Source organism: Epargyreus clarus, unplaced genomic scaffold (genome assembly GCF_041222505.1).
Source record: "Epargyreus clarus isolate Ecla_fem2 unplaced genomic scaffold, WU_Ecla_fem_2.2 ptg000009l, whole genome shotgun sequence".
NCBI lineage: Eukaryota > Metazoa > Arthropoda > Insecta > Lepidoptera > Hesperiidae > Epargyreus > Epargyreus clarus.
Window position 1 is genome coordinate 2318742 of NW_027332217.1, and position 23916 is coordinate 2342657.

At 38.6% G+C, this 23916-nt stretch overlaps 2 protein-coding genes across 2 annotated transcripts; both read left to right on the forward strand.

The window, feature by feature from the left end:
* Window positions 1–552: 552 nt before the first annotated feature.
* Ahsa1 (activator of 90 kDa heat shock protein ATPase homolog 1) lies at window positions 553–5756 on the forward strand. The gene is made up of 4 exons (XM_073076404.1): window positions 553–1196; window positions 2427–2963; window positions 3832–3988; window positions 4838–5756. The coding sequence occupies exons 1-3, from the start codon at window positions 840–842 to the stop codon at window positions 3961–3963; spliced, it is 1026 nt and encodes a 341-aa protein (XP_072932505.1). The 5' UTR covers window positions 553–839; the 3' UTR covers window positions 3964–3988; window positions 4838–5756.
* A 756-nt stretch (window positions 5757–6512) lies between these two features.
* On the forward strand, window positions 6513–23192 carry LOC140744756 (uncharacterized). Its single transcript, XM_073076405.1, has 15 exons — window positions 6513–6648; window positions 9255–9305; window positions 11371–11592; window positions 11887–11972; window positions 12397–12460; window positions 12775–12906; window positions 13448–13501; window positions 14295–14333; window positions 14750–14941; window positions 18961–19191; window positions 19373–19407; window positions 19511–19571; window positions 19906–20052; window positions 20630–20860; window positions 21544–23192. Exons 1-15 carry the CDS (start codon window positions 6613–6615, stop codon window positions 21898–21900), a joined length of 1938 nt encoding a protein of 645 aa, XP_072932506.1. The 5' UTR covers window positions 6513–6612; the 3' UTR covers window positions 21901–23192.
* Window positions 23193–23916: the final 724 nt, after the last annotated feature.

Consider the following 23916-nt stretch of genomic DNA (forward strand, 5'->3'; position numbering starts at 1 on the left):
TGTATGTGCAAATCATAGATTAAAATCTTAACAACAATTCTAAATAATAAAAATCCATAAACAAAATTGATAAAGCAGTTAATATACTTTATAAATAAATTACTTACCCTATCTTCGTTATGATAAACGTTTATTATATTTAATTTAAGCTCACGTAGTATATTTTTACGAATACCCACCAGACTTGGTGGTTATCAAGCCTTATAATAGATTAAACTGTATAAAAAATGTATCGGGCACTGCTAGGAGAACTATTAAGGGCTTTCTTGTTGTGTTGTTGTTGTTGTTGTTGATTATAATTAATTACACTACATTACAAAATTTTGCTAGTAATACTTCTAAGTTGATTTTATTATTTCTTGTTTTGTTGAAGAAACAGTAATATTCTTAGTTTATATCAGATAGTGAATATTGTGAATTAAACACATATACTAACATGATTAAATATCTAGTCTTGATCAGGTTTCTTAAATAAATTTTGTATGAAAACATATTGTAATTCAATTTAGGGTAAATGTATGATAACCACAGGCAACCCAGAATTGTCAGTTCAGCTCTGAGCTTCAACCCGACTTCGATTGTCATGTCATTCGGTTGCGAAGACTTTCGGTTTCTTTAGGACTATTCTCGAAAGTGCAAATTTGACGCAAAGTTGCGATCATCTGAAAATAATTTGTACATATTTTGTGTTATTAACGTTATATTTAGGAGGTAACAGTGGAATAACGTGTGTGTTGTGTGTGAAATAGACAGTAGTGCGGAATTTCTTGACAGAGGGCATAGTGACGTTAGGTGTAGTGTTAGAAAACGATCTATAGACCTCGTGTTCACGGTGGAAAATGGCGAAATGGGGGGAAGGAGACCCTCGATGGATTGTGGAGGAGCGCCCGGATGCGACCAACGTGAATAATTGGCATTGGACAGAGAAAAACGCGGGTCCATGGTCGAAAGATCGCTTGAAGGAGTTGCTTAAGAATTTGCAGATCTCGCAGAATGGAGTGGACTGTAAGGTGACGGACGTGGACAAGATCGAGGGGGAGGCGTCAGCTAACAACAGGAAAGGGAAACTAATATTCTTTTACGAGTGGGATATCAAGCTAAAGTGGGAAGGTCGTTTGGTAGGAGGCAAAGACGCTGTTAAAGGCGAGGTTCATATTCTCAACCTGTCGGAGGAGAATGACGTCACTGAGGTGGACGTAAGTAACCTTCTGTTTGTAATCTATATTCTTTAAGTCATTTTGTCGATTTTCATGTCGATTATAACCTATGATTCACTCCATAAAAAAAGTTTTTATATCAGAAATAATAAGATAGTGCAGATATTGCTGTATGAACATTTGTTTGTGTTACATATTTTAGGATATAAAGGTAATCAATCATAAACACTAGTATGAAATTCCCACATGGTACATCAGGCACTTCACCATTTACTAAATATATAAGTAAAAAATAACTATTCAATCCACCTGGTAGCTAGTGGCAGCTGCCATCCAGGTATCTCTGCAATTATCCCCAAACATCATTACTACATTAAGGTCGGCTACAGATGTATTATTACCCCTCAGGAGATCAGGTTATCGAGCTGAAATAGGTGTGGCGGTATTACTGGTAACACCTATTTCTGCCTAATAACAGCAGTGTTAAGCGCTGTTGTGTACTGGTTTGAAGGGTTTGGACTTTTCTGAGATGTTCCAGCTTAGTCCGTAGGGGTAGCGAAGCATCTGTGGTCGACCTCAGGTAGGAATATCTAATCGGGGATTGATTACAAGTGTCCATGGGCGGCAGTAGCTACTTACCATCAGTTGGACTACATGCTAGTCTACTCCTCCTATAATGTAAAAAAAACATTGTCATGATATCCAGGTTAAAATCCTGGTATCTTAACTTCAATATCAAATAATAACAAATTTAAATTCAGTTTTCTTTGAAAAAGTTTAGATACATATTAATATTAAGAATAAATGAAGAATAGTATGTATTTGAACTTTGAAGTTAGACACGGAAACTAAAAATCATAATCAATATACCACAGGAAAGTGACAAAATTCTGGTGAATGTGGTTACGGTAGCGATATGTTATTGATAATCAGTAGAAAATGTGGCTACTGTTGCCCATGGACATCTGTAAACCTCAGATAGGATTAAATATTCCTACTTGTGGTTGAAAAAAATTGTCCATTTCTGTATACTACAAATGTCAAATTTCAATTTAAACAGCCAAAAACAGCATAGATTGGTTTTAATAATGAGGACAAAAGGCCATAAAATGATATTTTTTTAGTTTTGTTCATTCAGATGTTTGCTTTTATTTACTACCTACATGGCAGCCTCTCAGCGTTTTACTATCCATGTCAACATATCTGTTCATAGGGTTGTGAGTGTAGAAAGTGCTATTATACTTATTATAATTCTGGCAAATTTTTCAGATGACTGTTACAATCAAAGGCAGTGGCGAGGAAGCCCAAAGGGTAAAGACCTTTATGCATAATGTCGGTAGGGATGAAATCCGAAAACAACTCAAAGAATATATCCGCAGCCTGAAGGAAGAGTTCTCGAAAGGCCTAATCTTACCTAAGAAGGGTGAATCTTCAGTAAAACCAGACAATATCTCCACAATAACCAGTGGATTTAACAAGAAAATTAACATGGAACCTGTAATAGCACCGAAAACCAATCAAGTTGGGTTAAAACTTGATACAAAAACGATTGAGTTAACAGAGACCTTCCAGTGCCGAGCACAGGAGTTCTATGATGCTATGACACGGATAGAAATGGTAACTGCCTTCACCCAGGGTCATGTGAAGATGGATGCGGAGAAAGGAGGCAAGTTTGCGCTTTTTGGTGGCAACGTTACCGGTGAATTCAGGGAGCTTGTGCCAGGAAAGAAGATAGTACAATTCTGGAGATACAAACAGTGGCCTGAACAACACTTTTCGGAAGTTACATTCAATATTGAAGAGAAGGTAAGTACTCAGTGATGAATAGTCGAAGACTACAAATCTGAGGCTTGTAGTGCTTCTATCGCAACGGATATTCTATAAGACAGGCTTATGAAGTAATATTTGTTCCTTTCTTCTGGTTTAGATGATGTGTTGATATAACTTACAAGATTTTCAACTCATTGCTGTAGGGGTATGCTTCATCCTTTATTAGTAGTTGTTTGGCAGTAATCCTTTAATTTCCTTCTAGAATACATGTACAGGATTTCAAAAAATCATTACTAAGGGCTCGTACACAAAACTGCGTTGCGAATTCGCAACGCAGAAAATTGCGACACGAATTGCTGCGATGCGATATCGTGCGGCATAGCGTCTCCCAGGGTGACCAACAACAACAACAACTGTGACGAAACATCGCAGGAACGCGCGATGCGAATCAATTCGCAAGTTCTTGCGATGCTTTGAGGGAGCTCGCAAATTTTTACGATGCGACGACGCATCGCAGTTTTGTGTACAAGCTCTAAAACTTAAGAAAGTTGTCGAAATGAGTTTGAATGATGTAACAAGGAATAGCAATTTGGTAGTGACCTGTAATATGTCATCTAGTAAAATATCTATGGCTTCCATTCGTGCAATAATGTCGGGTTGGTTAATTAGGCAGTCAGAAGTTCAATGTCTCAGTAACTTATGGTAGAAATGTTATGCGTTTTAAATTAGAATGGGCAGCAATGAGATAATGTGATATAACATTGGTCAACTTTACCAACTTAAAGTTGAAAAATGCCTATGTATTCAGGATACAATTGATTACTTAAGATTCATATACAGTATAAAAATATGTATATTTTTAACAATCACTCTAAAATTGATTTTCCTTTTGCATTATTTCCAGGATGATCATACACTAGTGAGGCTGAAACAAGACCTGGTGCCGGCTGCGGAGGTGGACAAAACCCAGGACAACTGGAAACGTTACTACTTTGACAGCATCAAGCGAGCTTTCGGCTTTGGCGCCTTCCTGTGATTGCGACTCTGTTTAGGCTAATTAGGTCAGTAGATAGATTTATTATAATTATTGAAAGGTGGTATATTAAGCATTGTTTAGTGTAAGAGGTATAGTCTGTAAAACTGCTAGTCCTCTCTGAATATAAAACTGAATTGCATCACCATAACAAATTGTATGACTAATTCTGCTCGCAACAACTTCAGAGCGGACCATAGCCATGTGTAGTTGTGGTACCTCCTTTTTCTACTGTGAAGCAGTTCTTTCATTTCAGTGGAAGGGTGTTGATGTAGATTTTCTTACATATGTGGCGCTCATCTGTGATCGGCATTAGGTAGATACTTTGTTTAATATTTATTTGTTTATTTACTAAATCAACAGTTTTATAAATATGGAACTGGTTAGAGATGTCCATGGGTAGCAATGGCCACTTACTACCAAGTGGACTGTATGCTTGATTCAACTATTTGAAAAAATCCATCCCTGCTTAGACACAACTAAATATATCTTATAGATTTAGGTTGATTGGGTTAGGTATTAAAATAATTTACACGAAATATAAACCTATTTTTGGGTGTGTCCATGGTATCTATTGCTTGATAAGAGTGGCCTTACCATACTTCAAACCAGAACACAGCACCATTTAATAGCAATTGTTTTGTAGTTAAGCCACAAAGATTTCTCCCAACAATATACAATTATTATTTGCTTTTAAAGTGATGGAACATTTTATATTGTTAAGAAGTTGTCGGACCTTTTTTTTAATTAAAAATTTGTAATGTTCATTGATGAAATATAAGTCGAATTTCGCCCTTTTAGAGTCTTACATAGCTATGATGCTAATTTTAAAACGTAAAACTTAAATTTTTTTATAATAATGAATTTCTCATTTCAGGTTGAATTGTACCAGTATCACGCCAGATGAATATAATGAATTACCCGAATGCACTTAGCGATTTCTCTTTTGTACGTTTGTACGTCTACTGTGATCTTTACGAAACCCGATATGCGTGTATGCTTCAAAAATCTATCCACAGGATAGATATTAAGATGAAAAAAGTATAAAGATATAATGTAGTATGCCTTACGGCTCAATTATGGTAGTTATTTGCTGTATTGATTGATTTGTGTATGAGGCACTACAGATGGAGCTGTAATTTTGGTCATATGCCGCACTTATTTGCATATGAGACTTACTGGATGGCGTTGTAAGTTGGCGCTATGTAATCCTACCGAAATCTCATAATAATAAATTTGAAATTTAAAACAAATAATTCTGTATAGATTACTTACATTATTATTTTACTATCTATAATAGTACAACCTGTGATTTGAAATATTTATGTTAAAGTGCATGATATTATATAATTATGAGTGCTCATTCGCTTGACATCAATTTCGTAATTAGGGTTATTTGAAAGGGATTTCTACACTAGATAAAGATACATACAACAATAATGTAGCAACTTGCATGCAGGGGAAACTAAAACTATAAGTATTATAGAAGAGATGATTTCATTGGAATTTCTCTCAAACGGTGTTCATATAGAATTAAATAATAGAGGAACAAGAATAAAATATAACATAATATAGTATTTTTACACCAAAATCTAGTTCTTATATAAAATGTGACGGGATCTCAAACTGCTATTATAAATACTTGATATTTATTCTGTGGATGGAACCATTAGTTCAGAATCGAATTCGCTCGAGCTAATAATGTTATTCGCTTATTTCTTAACTAGCTACTGTATTGTGTAAACTGTTTTTTTTTAATTTATGGATTGATCCAATAAATTATGATAGGTATACCATGCTGTTTTTTTTATTTATTACCTTGATTCTTTGTAGGCTATGTGTCCTTTTTTTTTACGTAATTGAAGAAGCAGGGGAGTATGTGTGTCATTTGTGTAATGCTACATTGTCGCGGAGGCATATGTTGTAAATTTTTACCTGAAACGTCGACAGAGGCATCGCTATCCCCAACGACTAAAGTATTTTTCAAATCAGAACACTTATACAGGCTTGTGTTTTTAATTGTACATAATATAATTGAACAGGAATACAAAAAATACGTTTACTTTTGTATCTCGCAAGATCACAAGCGAAATTATATACCTACTTACGGGAAAGATTTCAGTCGTGACCGTATCCATTGGCGGCCTTGAGATGCCCTAGTCCACCCAATAAACTTGGGTTTTCCATTGGTTGTTAGATGTGGTTATATGTTGGACATCAGGACAAAACCAAAGATTAAAATATACCTACCCCTTGTCTCTTTTTAGCTGGAAGCAAACCCTTAGTCTAGAAATTGTGAAGTCGTGGCCAGACATTTACAGATCTATCCAGAAATAATTGGTAACGACTACAAAAATCTCATCTAATAAATTTTATCATAACTAGTTTTGCCCTATATCTAAAAATAACATTTATTTTACATACCTTCGACATTGACCTGATGTTCATTGGCGATTATTTTGTAATGTCAATAATAATAATAAACTAGCAATGGAAATCAATCGAGTGTAAAGTACTATGGTAGTATCACTATCACGTAGTATGATGTAGGATGACTTTGTTTATAGCTCGCAGAATAAAAAAGTTTATCACAGTTGACCCGCGTAAGGCCGGCGTTATCGTCAGTACTTCTTGAACCTTCGGACAGTGAACATGAAGATATTGTGGCTTAGTGCGTTGTTACCCTTTGTGAGTTTATTTATAATATCATTATCGTATTTACCACATATTTATCCTTAATGAACAATACGATATTTATAAATAATTAAAAATTAAAGTTGACTTTTAATGATTTAAACGAAACGGCTGAACCGAGTATTTTTATTCAAAGCTAATAATACAAGCAAACAGAATATTATCTTATTCTCAAAAAAAATATTTGAGTGAAATTAAAAAAAAGAAATAGATGCAGCACGAACTGCGTGCGTAGTTCACAGTTCACACATAGATTAATAGTTCACATGAAAATAAATTGATATGATGAAAACTGATAAACAAAACGACGTTTAATACATGCTATAAGCTATTAAGATCGTTTGTATTGTAAGTACTACGTACTTTAATTACGAATTAAATTACGCGGCTACAAATGCGACTATTTCTAAGTATGAGTTCTGTTCCAGTTCTATGAGTTTATTTTTTCTATAACGAAAGCAGCAAACGAGTAGCATCTCACCTGATTTTAGGTAAGAGGTTCCTACCGATGACCCTACCCGAATCACTGTAACCTTTATCAATCCTGATATTGGTATGTGATTGAGTAGAGATGCGTTACTGCTTTTAAAGTTTTTTGTAAGCCTCATCTCTTTAAAATACTCTGCAATCTGGAATGTACTAGCTTAACATCATTATTAAAAAGAAGAAATCGGTGTAGTATATCTATATGTAGTCGCATTATATAAATTTGGCAATCTACTCTAATATGGTACGCTCGTAAACTTGCGCGACAGAAAATACCGCTAAAGTCAGAACAGTCGTAGCTTTCCACGCACTTACCTTAAAATTGAATACTATCACATTTCGAACATAATTTAAGGTTCATCTACTTAATTTTTTTTTTTTTTTTTTTTTTATAATATAGGAGTAGCAGACGAACATGCAGTCCACCTGGTGGTAAGTGGCTACTGCCGCCCATGAACATCTGTAATCAACCCCAGATAGGATTAGATCCTACCTGAGGTCGGCCACATATGCGCCGCTACCCCTGAGGACTAAGCTGGAACGCCTCGGAAAAGTCTGTCTCCCTTACCACACCCTTCAAACCGGAACACAGCAGCGCCTAACACTGCTGTTATTAGGTAGAAATAGGTGTGGCGGTGGTGCCGCCGGAGTCGAACCACAAAGGGTTCTACCACCTTCAATAAATGTTTTCGACCATTGTAATTTGTAGTACAAGTTGTTATTGTTATATGGTTGAATTTCTTAACAACCCGTAACAATAACAATGTGACAATTATAATACTATACAAAGACCTAAGAATAATGTATTATAAATGTATCGAGACCTTTACCCTGAGAAATAAATTACTTCCGAATGGTCATACTAAAGATTTTTTCTGAAGCAATTTATCTATGATTGTACCAATATTTTATTAGCTTTTACCCGAGCCTTCGTTCACGGTCAAACAACCATGACTACACATCAGAAGAAATAAGCCTCTTTCCTACGTTGCAATATAAATTACTGACATTCCTTATAATAACTATCTATTAAAATGGCGTAGATCTTATTTATACCTAAACGGGGATTTCAACACAAAATAATAGGCGGGCGTCCACGGGTACCATTTTTTTTTGTTTACGAGGTGGAAACCTCAAAAGGTACCCGACGACGTGGGAGCGACGCCGGGTTATGTGGGATTTCAGCGTTTGTTGGAGAACTCCAGGATCTCCAAGGGAACACAACTGGAGTCCTCCAAGCGCGATGCCCCGATCGGACTCTGCCCTGGGAGCCCTTTTGGCTCTTCCCACACCATCATCTGGTGTTTACGACGGCATGCGACCACACATGCCGCCTTCCTTCCCGGCGTTGCTTGCTGCACGGTCCGAGCTCCCACTCTTGCCGCCTGCAACCCCGGAAGCCCCCTTTTAGGCGCTTCTTACCACAGGCAGGGGATACCATAGCCCTATTCTAGTCCCAGAACTACAGGGACTGTTCACGGGTATCTACGCGCCATTTAAGAATAGAAAGAAAAAAATAAAATGAAAAACATGTCATGAAAGTAGAAAGAATGGAACAAAGAAAGAAAATATGTATTTATTCGGGGACAAAATACAAATGAAGTCGGTTAAAGAAAACAATAAATTATCTGTTCTAATATTATAAAGAGGAAATCTTTGTTTGTTTGTTTGATTGCAATGAATAGGCTCAAAAACCACTGGACCGATTTTAAAAATTCTTTTACCATTCGAAAGCTACATTATCCACGAATAACATAGGCTATATTTCATAAATGAAATATATTTGATAAATAGATTTGGAGGCGGTACAAATTATAAAGAGGAAATCTTTGTTTGTTTGTTTGATTGCAATGAATAGGCTCAAAAACCACGGGACCGATTTTAAAAATTCTTTTACCATTCGAAAGCTACATTATCCACGAGTAACATAGGCTATATTTCATAAATGAAATATATTTGATAAATAGATTTGGAGGCGGTACAAAGTTTGCCGGGTCAGCTAGTACAAAATATAGTAGTGTCGAGATTTAACTTAAATTACTTACAGTACAATTTTAAATGAACGATTTGTTGAATGAAATATGTATATCTATCTATCTGTTCTGTGTTCACAGGTGCTTTCACAGACTGAATTTGGCACATCGTATTTGAAGAATTCTCAGCTGGTATGTATGTGAAATACAAATGTATTTAATGAAGCTGAAAAGTGACTGTAGATAGTAAATATTATAAATGTCGTGGTCCCTTAAGGTGTCGCATAGCCCATAAGGAAGACGCGAAGCCTCATAAAAATACAATAAAAAACTTAACATATTTTTATCAAGAAAATGTTATTTAAAGAGCAGTAAGTCATAAAAATAACTAAATAAAAATATTGTACTGGACTGTTTTTTTAAATAGTAAAATACAGGTTAAAACTTCCGAGGGTAGGTAGTGGGTCGCATTGAAATATTTCAACTTCCTAGAGGGCTTTTAACATCTTATCTGGGGTTTCTGAAGTAATATAAACAGAAATAATACGTTTTATTGGGTTATTAAGTACAACATAGCACGTATTAGGCCCATTTGTGCATATCTATCCTCTTTCTGCGTAATAATAGTAGTGTTAATCGCTGCTGTGCTCAGGTTTCAAGGGTATCGTAAGGGAGAGATTATTTTCCGAGGCATTGCAATTTAGCCCTCAGGGGTAGCGGCATGTATGTGGCCAACGTACAGGTAAGAATCTTATCTGGGATTAATTAAAGATGTCCATGGTCGGCAGTCGCCACTTACCATCACGTAGCCGGCATGCTCGTCGGTTATTCCTATATTACAAAAAAAAATCTATACAATTTTTTAAATTTTAAAAAAATGTTATTGTATATGGTAATTCGTAACTTTACCCGTGCAGTTTGTATTTATGCTTTATTTCCTTAAAAGTTACCTATTTAAAACCACATTATTAATATGATCATTAAATTAAATTATCATCATGTTGTTTTTGAAGTCAAGGAAAAACAATATCAGAAAACCATGTTTTAATTAATTTAGTATCTATTTGTTTGGTCAGTTATAACCTGCCTGAAATAACAATAAAGGTAATGGATGTATTTTCCCATGTGCATAATTTCATATTTCCTTAATATATAAAAGCAATGTGTAACGGAAATCATCGTACCTGGATCATTAAAAATCCACCAGCCTCTTTGTATGAAAATTATGCAGAAATAGGAAAAATATAACAATAATGCTAGATATACTGAAGAAATAACAGGTTCCTTGAAAATTCACAAGGAAAATAAAAATAGAAGATTATGCTCGAGGACTAAAAAACTGAAATTGCATTTTCATGTATCACATTAAAAATCGGCATGAATGACTTCTATCCTGAATCCTTAAATATTCACATTTTCTCTTTTAATGCTACGAGTATATGTTCAATTGCTACGGGCTGTTTTCTTTGAGTGGATTGTAGAGGTTCGGGTCAGTACCCTTAGTATGAGCTTTTACGTTTTGACAAAAATGACTGTTTTTGTATTAGTTTACGTATTTGCCCATACATTTCCAATCAACGCCCTAGCGGACTGTATCAGAGCTGATTCAGTCATTTTTGTAAAAACTGAAAAACTCATACTAAGGGTACTGTAGCCTGTGGTCAACCTGTATCGGCAGTTTTCAAAACATTCCATAAAGCAATTACCAAAGTTCATCCACTGCTATCCAATGAAAATAGCATAACGGACGTCTGTACGACGGAAGTGGGCTTGAAAAAGTCACTGGCGGTAAGTCATCTAACTACCAACCTCGCCCGACGTTGCCTAACTTAGTAAATCGTTTCAGATAATAATTATAGTTTAAAAACTAAAAACCACGCTTAAATCTCACAAGGAAAATCGTTAATCCTGATTCCTGACGATCCTTATGAGGTGAATGGGATAATATTTAAATCGTGTATTGTCGTCATCATCATCATCAACCCATTATTGTCACACGGGTCTCCTCTCAGGGGTTTGAATCTCGGACCATTCCATCGAGAGGCCGAGTTTCTTAACCCCTAGGCGAATGTCTTCTCGTCGGTTCTTGATAACTTTTAAATTTTTTAAATAATCTGACCGTTCAAAGTGGGTAAAAATCGAGTTCTAAGATTCCATTACATACATACATACGGGTCAAGCTAATAAAAGTGTGATAGGTAATTAAAGCGTTATTATACGCATTTCAAACTAAAGAAATAAATCATCTTTTTCCAAGTGCGCACAATGGACCTGCCTGAACAATCACCTCGGTCTCTCGGATGCTCTGCCTCCTAGAGTCCAGTACGAGACGATTCTGCGAGCCTTGCTTCCTGTCGGACCCTGGCAAGATGCCGTCGGTCCAGTCCTGGACACTTGCTACGGAGATCGACCCAGGAGATACACTAGCACATGTCCCGGACAAGCTTTGCTGCACTGTGTCGTAGACCAGTTAATTCAGGTATGTACTTAACTACTTATCATACTATTATTATATCGACGGCAGCACAGAACAAACGGCTATCTACAAAATCACTACTTGCAGATATTTTTTTCTGTTCGGGATATTTTCAAATTCACACACCATCGCGGAATATTTAAAACTTTCAAGCAAAAAAATGTTATAAATGTTCATAAGTAATGGTATGTCACTATTATTATAATGTATGGTTTTATTATTTTTCACTAAGTTCTCACAAGGATCATGCCTACATTTTTAGATATACGTTTTTTACGAAAATCTAAATTTTTACAGAACTGTCCCGCTGAAAATTGGATAACAAAAGATGCGTGTGCGCCTTTGTCCTCCCTTGCTGGCTTAAGATATATGTTCTCACAAAGGTATTTTTATTTACCTTAACTATTTCATATATTTGTTCCTAAAACTTTACTAGCAGGTTTAGAAAGACTGGTTTTATATAATGCGCAAGGATTTGCGTAAGGCGACTGTAGAAGACGAATACTCCTCAAGAAGAAAGCTCTTCTGAATTTAATCCCTCATTCTGTCATCCTTGGGAAAAGAAGTGCTGTTATTCTAGGATGGCTTACACAGCATGTTTTTGATTGAATAACTGTATTCAGTAATAGTCCAATAATTTGGAAATTGCTTTCTACGCTGAGGACGTGGGTTCGAGTCACACGCATATATCTCGGATTTAAAGAAATCGTGACGGTTTAAATGTTTAACGAAAGTTACTTATTAATCTGATAACACGATTATTAATCATGTATTAATTTGTTTTTGTTCTCATGTTTATTATTACAGTCGCTACAACGACATCGAGCTGAATCTACCATCTGATCATCGACCTGCTTGGTTCCTAAAAAATGTGAGTACCCTATATCATTTACACTACGATACATTACATACACACACGTTTACAGGGATGACTTGGGCGCATATGGAGTTTTATAGCCTCCACAAAACTGTGGTCAAAAACAAACATGAGTGGGGAGACCTTTTCGGTTTAAAATAGTTATAATATTTCTTGTTAATTTTTTATGCTATTGTTTGTATTTTGACGAATTTATTTTTCTTTGTTTCTTGAATTCATTACATCCTACTCCTAAACAACAGAGTCGGGTCAAAAGTACCTGTATATATTAAAAAAAGTAAAACATTCCTATTGTTTCATATTTCCAGTATTTCAACGTGAAGTGCTGTGATATTCCACCGTTGTTCAGCGACCAAGTGCTGCAACAGTGTGGCTTCAACTCCATCATCCATTACTACAAGCAACGCACTAGGATCTTGGCACCAACCAGCTCATTTAAGGTAAACATTTCTATTTTAAGTGATGAAGGTAACGGACCCTTTTGAATTGTTTTTATAATATAAGTGTAGGAGACTAGCATGCAGTCCACCTAAGGGGAAGGGGCTACTGCCGCCCATAGACATCTGTAATTAATCCCAGATGACATTAGAACTCCTACTTGACGTCGCCCACAAATCCGCTTCTACCCCTGAGGACTAAGCTGGAACATCTCGAAAAAGTATGTCTCCCTTACCACACCCTTCAAACCAGAACACAGCAGCGTTTAACACTGCTGTTATTAGGTAGAAATAAAATAGGATTGATCTTAGACGCGTTCCTGTATTGTTTCACGCTGCTATTATGTGGAAGATACTATTATGTATTACTGCTGTCGATGATTGAAAGCCTAGCTTTTAGACTCAAGAAGAACTAAAATCGTATACGATGGGAAATGTTGTCCATATGCTACTGTGTCTGTTGCTGTCATGTCAATTGCTATCATTAACGTTCGTTTTCTATCTCGATAAAAAATTATTTAATGAACTCCTTGCCTATTTTCAGGTTGAGAAAAAGCCAACTGACGATGGGTTCGCAATTCAAGTGGTTCCATTTGACGTAAGTTCATTTTTTTACCCATGATATACATTATCACGATCTTGTCGACTTTAATCTATAGGATGGGTGTGGTACGTCGTTAGAAATAATAGTCCGAACATCGATATACTACTAGTAAAGACGATTAGTAGTATATCTATGAGTCCGAAGCTGTTTACACGACAGTATATTCTATAGTTGTATATATTACAATAAAAAGCGAACCTAAGCAAACAATCAGAGAAATTAAAATATTAAAATATAAACAAAAAACAAATGCATTCTACACTCACAGCCCCACACTAGGATTCCCTGTGTCGTGGGTGCCATGGACACACACATATACAAATACACAAACACCCAGACCCAGAAACAGAAATCTAAAGTCATCATTTAGATATCCGTCTGGCTGGATATTAATTTGCATATATACAATTGACCTGACATCCTAATTGACAAATGTCTTTTTCATACAAAATATTAGGTTTTCAAGAGATAGAAGGAGGTTATGCTCTACAAATCCATTATTTTAACATCTGATACTCTATAATGCAATGTCGCTGTCGGCAAAGATTTGTAATACGAGTATGATTGCGGGCGATAGTGGAAATTGATATTCTTCAAAAGCCGAAGCTTCGTTTATGTTTTCTTCATTACATATTGATATTGATATTGATATTGATATTGATATTGATATTGATGTTGATATTGATATTGATATTGATATTGATATTGATATTGATATTGATATTGATATTGATATTGATATTGATATTGATATTGATATGTTTTATCAAGTTTATTATCATTTCAGAATGTTGCGCCTCCGACGCCTAGCGTAAAAGAATATGGCGTAAGTGATTTTATTTATAACATTGATGTAGCTAATGAGCATGCCATCCAGTTTTATCTGAAGATGATCGGCTATTCATTTTCCATATTATTTTGAAAACTGAATGCTTCTATTATTTCTTTAATATTTTATGGGTAAACTTAAAAATATGAGGTTACTACGTGTTACTAAGTGTGTTTAGGGGATCTAGACCTTAGCATAGGTAAATAAAAATCTTCAAACTTTATTGCAATTTATCGAAAACTTCAGAGACTATTTGTTCCAAAAATTTAGAAGAAAAGAATTGAGAGAATATGCGACCTTTTTTTTTGCCGAGCTTGACTACTTGACTACTGTTAGATTACCCCCCCTTAACCGAGTTATATCTACGGCTTTGGTTCTTCATATTTAATGTATCATAACATCATAATTTCCAGGAATACGATCCATTAGACTGTTGTGACATGCACGAATTCATTTCACCCTCTTGGAGGTCAGAGTGTGATTTTGAAACGATGTGGAATTCAGATACTCGACTAAGCATTAAAAATACCACCGCTCCGACCACTACTACGACAGAAAATCCAAGGGTTTTAAAAGCAAAAGATGTGAAGATGGTTCCCCAATCGGTAAGTTATATTGGGTTATTAAATACAGTTTATAGGAAAAACTTACTTATAGTCCGCGTAAAACTGCTAGTCCGCTCTGAATATAGAAATGATTCGCGTCGTCATAGCAAATTGTATGACTACATCTCGCAACAACTTCAGAGCGGACTAGCAGTTTGGCGCGGAATATACCTATGCTTAAGTAGGTACAAAGTTTTTCAAATATTTCAATTTAATTTAATTGGCTTATTTAATCTTATTTAATCTAAAGTTTTTTTTTTTTTTTTTTTTTTTTTTTTTTTTTTTTTTTTTTTTTTATCGTTTGACCTAACGATTAGGCAGACGTGCTACCTGATGGAAAGTAGTCAACGCCGCCTATGGACATTTGCAACACCAGAGGAGTCGCCAATGCATCGCCGGCTTTGTATGAGAGCTCTTTTTGCACCTTTTTTGAAGAGCCCCATGTCATAGCGCTCCGGGAATACCTCAGGAGGAAGTTCATTCCACATCTTACACGTCCGCGGCAAGAACGTCCGTGCAAACCGAACCGTGGAGGACCGCCACGAGTCCAGTTGGTGTGGATGGAACTTCATCCTTCGGCGAGTGGTGCGATGGAGGAATGGTGACGTAGGCACCAGGTCAAATAGTTCCTCGGAACACCCACCATTGTAAAGCCGGTAGAACACACAGAGGGAACCTATGTCCCTCCGCAAACTCAAAGGTTCTAACCGATCGGAGATCACCGGGTCGTTGACGATTCGGACCGCGCGTTTCTGCACGGAGTCAAGTGGGTTAAGTTGGTATTGGGGCGCCCCTGCCCAGAGATGTGAGCAGTACTCCATGTGGGGTCTCACTTGCGCCTTATAAAGCAGAAGGAGTTGCCCCGCGCTGAAGTACCGCTTCGCTCTGTTCAAGACGCCCAGTTTTCTTGATGCCAACTTCGCCTTAACATCCAAATGACCCCGGTACTGCACGTCACACGATATGTCAACTCCCAGGATCCCCACACTTTTACCAATGGTAAGCGGGATACCTTGGAACCGTGGCGCTATGACGAATGGGGTTTTTTTAGCGGTAAACGCGCAGACTTGTGTCTTCGTGGGGTTAAACTCAACAAGGTTAAGTCGACCCCATATCGAGACCTGCTCCAGAGAGTCCTCGATTTCAGACACAAGTCGGATTCTGCTTTCTTCCACGAGAGTCCGAGAGGTATTTGCGCGGCCTGTATACGTAGCGTCTCCCGTACTATCATCTGCATAGCAATGTATGTTGCCTACTTGTTGCAACATATCATTGATATGCAGAATGAATAGTGTGGGAGATAGGACTGAGCCCTGGGGCACGCCAGCGTTTACAGGTTTCGTATCAGAGCAGCATCCGTCGACGACGACTTTGATGTGCCGCTCCGACAGAAAGCTGGTTACCCATGCGCATAACCTCTCAGGAAGACCGTAAGATGGAAGCTTCGCAAGAAGGGCTCTATGCCAGACCCGGTCAAAGGCCTTCGCGATATCCAGGCTAACCGCCAATGCCTCACCATTGCTCTCAATGGCTTGCGCCCATCGGTGTGTGAGATAGACTAGAAGGTCACCAGCTGAACGGCCCTTGCGAAAACCATATTGATGATCGCTGATCAGCTGGTGATCCTCGAGGTACCTCAGGAGCTGTGTGTTTATAACACGCTCCATCACCTTTGAGAGCAGGGAGGTTATCGCTATAGGCCTGTAGTTGGCCGGGTCACTGCGATCACCCTTTTTAGGGATCGGATGTACAAGAGCAACCTTCCACGAAGACGGTACTTGTCCTGTGGTGTAGGAAAGCGAGAATAAGCGCGTTAAGATGGGAGTCAACTCGGGAGCACACGTCCTCAGCACCACCGCGGGGATTTCGTCCGGCCCACTCGACTTCTTGACATCAAGAGACAATAGAGCTCGCCTGACAGCTTTCTGTGTAAACCGTATGTTAGGCATAGAGCTCTCACACCGCGGGATGGTAGGCGGTGTGGCCCCTCGGTCGTCGAGAGTCGAGTTTGAGGCAAAGAGGGTACCCAGAAGGTCGGCTTTCCCCTTTGCCGTATGGGCCAGAGAATCATCTGGTTTCCGCAGGGGCGGTAGTGAAGATTGACAGAAATTACCCTCGACAGCTTTGGCCAGCGACCAGAAGGCTCTACTCCCGGAGGGGTAACCAAGTAGCCGCTCGCCAATTCTGCCGATGTGCCTAGACTTCGCCTTAGCCATATGCTTCTTTGCTGAACGGGAGGCAGCGTTGAAAGCCGTTCGAAGCTCGGCGGTCTTCGGATCCTTGCACGCGTGCGCTGACGCCCAGGCTTGGTAGATCTCTTGCTTATGACGTGATGTCTTAGCGCAAGACCCATCAAACCAGGGCTGACTCCGCCCACCGACGGATACGACAGAGTTTGGAATAAAGCATTCCATGCCCTGCCGAATCACGTCGGCCACAGAGTCAGCGCACGTGCTAGGATCACTCGAGACGAAACACAGCTGCCTCCACGGGTATGATGCCAGGAATTCCCGTAACCCGTCCCAATCTGCTGACCTGTAGTGCCAAACTTGTCGCTTCCCAGGGGGTCGAGCCCCCATGGGACGCGACAAGGGCACAGAAGAACTTACCAAGCAATGGTCAGAAGATCCAAGAGGAGCCTTGACCATTACTTGGTAGTCTTCAGGACGGTTGGTCAGCAGAAGATCCAGCAAAGAGGCAGTATGGGTCTCTACATCAGGTACCCTTGTAGGGCCGGGTACGACCTGGGAGAGCCCATATGCCAAAGAGAAGTCATACGCAGTTCTTCCGGCAAAGTCAGTGGTTCGGGAGCCCAGCCACTCAATATGGTGGGCATTAAAGTCACCCAGAATCACCAACTCCGCCGAAGGACACTGCTGCAGCATCCTGTCAATTGCCCACTGGACGTGCTCGAATAATCGAGTTGTCTCGACATCTCCGCTATAGGACCTATATAGGCACGCGTAGACATGGGTCTGCCCCCCAATATCTGCGCGCACCCACAACAAAGATAGGTCCTTGTCTTCAAGGCAGCTGAGACGGCGGCAGCAGATATCACCCCGAACATACACACATACCCCGGCTCGACGCCTAAAAGCATGTTGTAAACTGTAGCCGGGGTAATCTAAATACGATGTATCGCCCGAGGGCGATATCTGCGTCTCCGTCAAAAAGAGGAAAGCCGGCTTTGCTGTCTCAAGGTGGTGGTGGACAGCATCCAGATTGGAATGGAGCCCCCTGATGTTGCACATATCCACAGTAAGTGTGGAGGAGGTCGCCGCTGTGAATAACTTTTCCTTTTTTTTCTGCCTTTTCATACTGGTGGTCCAAAGAGATGAAGGACTAGAAAGGATTTGCGGTGCTCCGCCGACACTCCACGGGACAAGGTGCGGGTCTCGTAGCGCCGTGCTTACAGTGGTAATGTGGGATGCTGGCGCGGGGGACGGAAGGGCCCCCGGTCCCCCCCGTGCACGACTACCCGGCTCCACTCCGGTCTCTTACTCCGGCAGGGTAATCGTGCAACGGGACTTTTCGCCGGTTGGCGGGACAGCCTCCCGGGCCAGAGGTTGACGGTGTTGCCCGGGTTCGGGTCCCCAACTAACCGGCGGGCGGCCAGCGGACAACCGTTTCACCGGGTCTCCCTGGCCCCCGCGCCAACGCACCACGCCTCCGAGAGCAACGATGCTTAAAGAGACCCACCGGACCCGAAAGTTGCGCCGTCGGAAACACCACAAGAGGATGGGCAGGGGGGGTTAAGGGGATGAACTGGCTCCCAGGCGCACTACCGAAACACGGCGAGTCGTTATCAACGGTAGACTCCGGCCTGAGGGTGGTAGCTAGCCAGGCAGATCCCACGAAGAGATCTTACCACCAAGCAAAGTTCAAAGTTCTTCTGGTCTTACAAATTAAGTGGTAATTTACTGACTTCCTACACTTATGGAATGGTTTAAAAGGAGTTTAATACTATTAAAATTGTCGGAATGGAGTTTTCCATTTAAAAGATTTCTTTTATGTTTTAGTGTACAGATAACAACTGTGTATTCAAAGCCTTAAACATCGTTTCTGATGATGGGGTCGTTGACATCGATGCTTTCTCGAAACTTCTCAACAATTTGACTGACGAGCATCCCGCCTGGGTGAAAGCTAAGGGCAGAGTTATCACCAAGTGCCTTAGTAAACCCATCAGAGATTATGAGTATGATTGCCAAATCAATAACGTTCTGGCTTGTACCTTTGATGTTCTTTCTGAGGTAAGATTTATATTCATTAAGGTAATTTAGGTACTGTAAATAATATGAAATAGTTACTCTAGTTGTAATGCCTAAAAATAGTATAACTTCATATATTTTCGTACTTTACTTCTTTACGGTGAATAAAAGTTAAGTAAAGAGTAATTAACACTCCTCTAATTAATAAATAATCTTTTTTCAGAATTGTCCAAATTCACGATCTCCTGATGTTTGCCGGTAAGTGTCAATATCTAAATGTCGATATCGTAAAAAGAAATTTCAAAGTTTTGTTAATGAACTAATCGATTATACATACTAAAAACAATTTAATTTTACTTAGACACTCTGGGACGACTTACAACGAAGTTATTTGTCAAATCAGCTCTTCAAAATATAGACCTGTAAGTATTTTTTAATTACTTTTTTTTTAATACATTTTCTCGTGTACAATACTTTTTTCTTTTTTCGAATTTAGCAAATCTTAAGTTTAGCTTTAACTCAATTGTTGTACCTGATTACTCCTTAAAACCATTTCTTTTTATTGCATGGCGAGTTACCGCATTAAATTTATTAAACATTTTGTATCACTGATTATTTTTATTACATTTGTATTGTTATCGTGTTTCTAAATTAAGTACATATAGCTAATATTTTTTTCTATAAAAATCGTAAATCGGCGTTATATAGATTGCATATCTACATATTTTTTTAATTTGATTATATTTTGCTTTCCAGAAAAACCGCAGGCTATTTTGCGGGATACCAAACCTTGTGAATCACGAGGTTTTGCTCCAGTGCAACATGAACTCCCTCATACATTTAGAATATGTGCCTGAAACTGTACTCAAGCCAAGAACTACTTTCAGTTCAGTGACCTCATTGGTAAGATATTTTAATTTGTACTTCAGTTGCTTATCTACACTAATATTATAAAGAGGAAAACTTTGTTTGTTTGTTTGGTTGTAATGAATAGGCTCAAAAACTACTGGACCGATTTTAAAAAATCTTTCACCATTCGAAAGCTACATTATCCACGAGTAACATAGGCTATATTTTATATGAAATAAATTTGTACAAAGTTTGCCGAGTCAGCTAGTTAATTCATAATTATCTATCATCAGTTAGTTAATCGCCATTCTCCTTTCTTTCTCAGTATAAGAAAAAACAATATGGCCTATTTAATCCTATACGCAGGTCATGTAGCAAATGAATAGAATTTACACATCTTTTAAAAAAATACAGATAATTTTGAAGCATATATTATTTCCCTTCTAAAAGTATTAAATTTTTTACAAAACAAGCTTCGAATTTTTTAAAATACTAAAAATCAATAATAAGACAGTTTTATTTTAACCTACGTCATAAACGTAGAAGGTTCAGTTCATATATTTAACCGACTTCTTTAGTCACTATTATTAAATGAAAGAAATTTACCGCGATTTTATCGTGTTATTTTCAGTGCAAAGACTCAACACCGTCCACCGTTTGCTTGATGGACAAGATGGGTGTGCTCAACAAGTACAACTTCATGGACTACTTCAAGATGAAGGACAGGATCCGGGCGTTCAGCTATGGAGAATGGTTCCCGTACAACAAGGCCTTTACTGCGGTGTTCCAAACCGTGCCGCGCTATAGAGATCACTGTAGCTCACCAAAGAAGTTGTTGAATGTTATCGATACTATGCTGATGGTAAGGATAGTTTTTTTATAATATAGGAGTAGCAGACGAGCACGCAGTCTGCCTAATGGTAAGTGGATACTGTCGCCCATGGACATCTGTAATGAACCCAAGGTAGGATTAGATATTCCTACCTGAGGTCGGCCACAGATGCGCCGCTACCCCTGAGGACTAAGCCGGAACGCCTCGGAAAAGTAGGTCTCCCTTACCACAACTTTCAAAACGGAACACAGCAGCGCCTAACACTGCTGCTGTTATTAGGCAAAAATAGGTGTGGCGGTGGTGCCGCCGGAGTGGAACCACAACGGGTTCTACCACCTTGAAAATATGACTATATGAGACAGTGTTACTTTTTATGAATTTGAGGCGGAAGAACTCTTCGTGGTTTGTGGAAATATCACTACCAATATTTATGGCTCGTAAAATGTATTTTAGCGTCTATGTAGACTGCTTTGATGAGGCGTTCCAAGTTTCCAACGAAGTCCTCAGGGGTAGCAATATACCTGTGACCGTTTTTAGGTAATACTCCAATACTAATTGGAGGTGATCACAGATGTATATGGTCAATGGCCAAAATATACCTAGTCAAGTGGATTCCTTGATCAATGTTACGAGTACTTCAATTTTATATATTTAAAATAATATACAAACCAAATCAAATATGAATAAAAATACACTTAATTCATACATTGCAGACCTGCCCAGCCTCGAAACGACGTAACACTCCGCAGTGCAACAAATTATTCTTCGACCTCAACAAGGACATCCTCAGGGAAGGCAGCCAAAACGAGGAGCTGATCTATCACTTCGGTCACGTCATCCTCACTAACCAGCACCTGGATATAGGATTGAACCCTCAGAGAAAATATTCCAGCCCGTTGTTCGATTTTGGAATATTAAATTCCGAAAACGCGCCTCCAGTCCGCATCATAGACTTAAGAAGTACAGAGAAACCACTTGTATTGTTGCCTGTTTACCAAAGGACACCTTTAAATCTGTACCATAGGGATCCAGCCTTGAGGAGCGCCCCTATTTCGCCTAATTCTGTATAAGTTACTTGTTCCCATAGATTAGTATAGATATCTCACCGGCTAAAATGGCTGACTGTTTTCCCATTACGTCTCCGATTGTCATGCTGTAATTTACGCGGAACAATGCCGACATGTGCAGCTGAGTGGTGCAAAAACAACACTAAATCGAAGAAAAAGTGCGGAGAAATATCGTTTCAAAATTACTTTTTTTACTATTTTTCAAACACGAAAATAGATGACAGGACAATTTCAATTGTCAAAACTGGTTACATTTTCTTGTTAGGAGTGTCTTTACTGATCTATGCTTATTCCTATAAATAAGATGGTAGATTTATAAAGTAGATTAACATGTAGCCGTTAGGATGTCACATAGTTAGGATAGCAGTATACAATTGGCATGTGGTCTGCCCGATTTTCTGTGGTTCAGATGGAGAGGAGTGATCACAGAGGCTAGTAAACTGGGGTAATGTCCATTGCATATACAAAGTTTCTTTAAACTTTACCGCACGGAACAAACGGAATACATACATAAGTACATACAACATCAGAAAAGTATTATACAAAAGAGATCTTAAAACTGTTATCGTTGTATACCTATTATGTAATTGTTATTATGCACAGACAAGATTTCTATCGAATATTTAATATTTTAAAATCCCTTGGCTCTTGTACACTTCATATAATTGATACCAAAGATACTTTCCACTATACACACCTACATAGATTACGTGTTGCACATGTTTATAAGGATAGTAAAAAAACACTGAACAATAAATATTTTTTTCTTTCGTGTTCGGCTAAGGGAGATCTTCCGCCGGGCTAGGCGATCATGTCCGGGGAGCGGCCGTGCTCCAACAGTCTCAGTTCAGAGCTTGTATATATGCCAGATATTTAGAAAACTTCGATAACGTGACTCAGAATACTCGTGGCGCCATCTCTTGACGAGTAGAGGGAGGTGGCCACACGTGAAACAAACAGACAAAAATATAAACTGTGTACAAAGTTCACGAACTTAACCAGACGCTTGTATGAACTCTTACGCATATGTACGAATAGGTACGTACGGCTTGTTATAGTCCGCGTAAAACTGCTAGTCCGTTCTGAATATAGAAATGAAATGCGTCGCCATAGCAAAGTGTATGACTAGAACTGCTCGCCACAACTTCAGAGCGGACTAGCAGTTTGGCGCAGACTATACCTTTTAATTTAAGCAGAAATATTTTTAAATATTTTTACGCTTGTTGGTAACATATATTGCTCATTAGATAAGTTACATTTTGTAAAGATTTTTTGAAAATAAATTATTTAAAAAAATTACACATTTTTATTTGCTTTGTTGTATTTTTAGCACCTTGTTCAGTCAGTTATTTTTATTGACTTTTTGTTTTGGTTACTTTATATTACAAAACTGAGTAAGGGATAGCGCGCACTGGTGATATTTGTCACGGTGACAATAAATTATTAGTCACTGTCATGTCACCATATTTTTCGCGACTGCGCGCATTTGCGATGACAGTAACGAAATTTTTTACATTTGATAAAATGGATCTCGAAGAGGTGGTTGTCGGTGAGTGTGTGTGTATTTTAAGAAATAGAAAAAAAAGCAAACGTAGAAAGTATTGGGTTCACCCGCTTTGGAGTAATAGGCTGATAAATGGAAAGTTCTACACCATGTTTGCCAACCTACGTACATATGCAGACAAGTTTTTTCGATGATGATGGCCTTGGTGATGAACTTGACGCCATTCTTGAAATTAAAATTTGGAGCTGCAATGCAACACGTTGCTGTTTCTTGTTTATGCGGAAGACGACTAGTATGGAAACCGCAAGGGGGAGGGGGAACGACATGACATTTAGTTTCTAATGCGCGCACGGGCATACAAATCTATAGACGCGGTGACACTTGCGTCATGGGCGTGTTGCCATCCTCCGCGGACAAAAAGTCACCCAATTGTCACGTATCCAAATGCGCGCACCTTCATTAAGGGTGATGTACACGGTGACAGTGACGCAACAGTCACGGTGACAAAAATCACT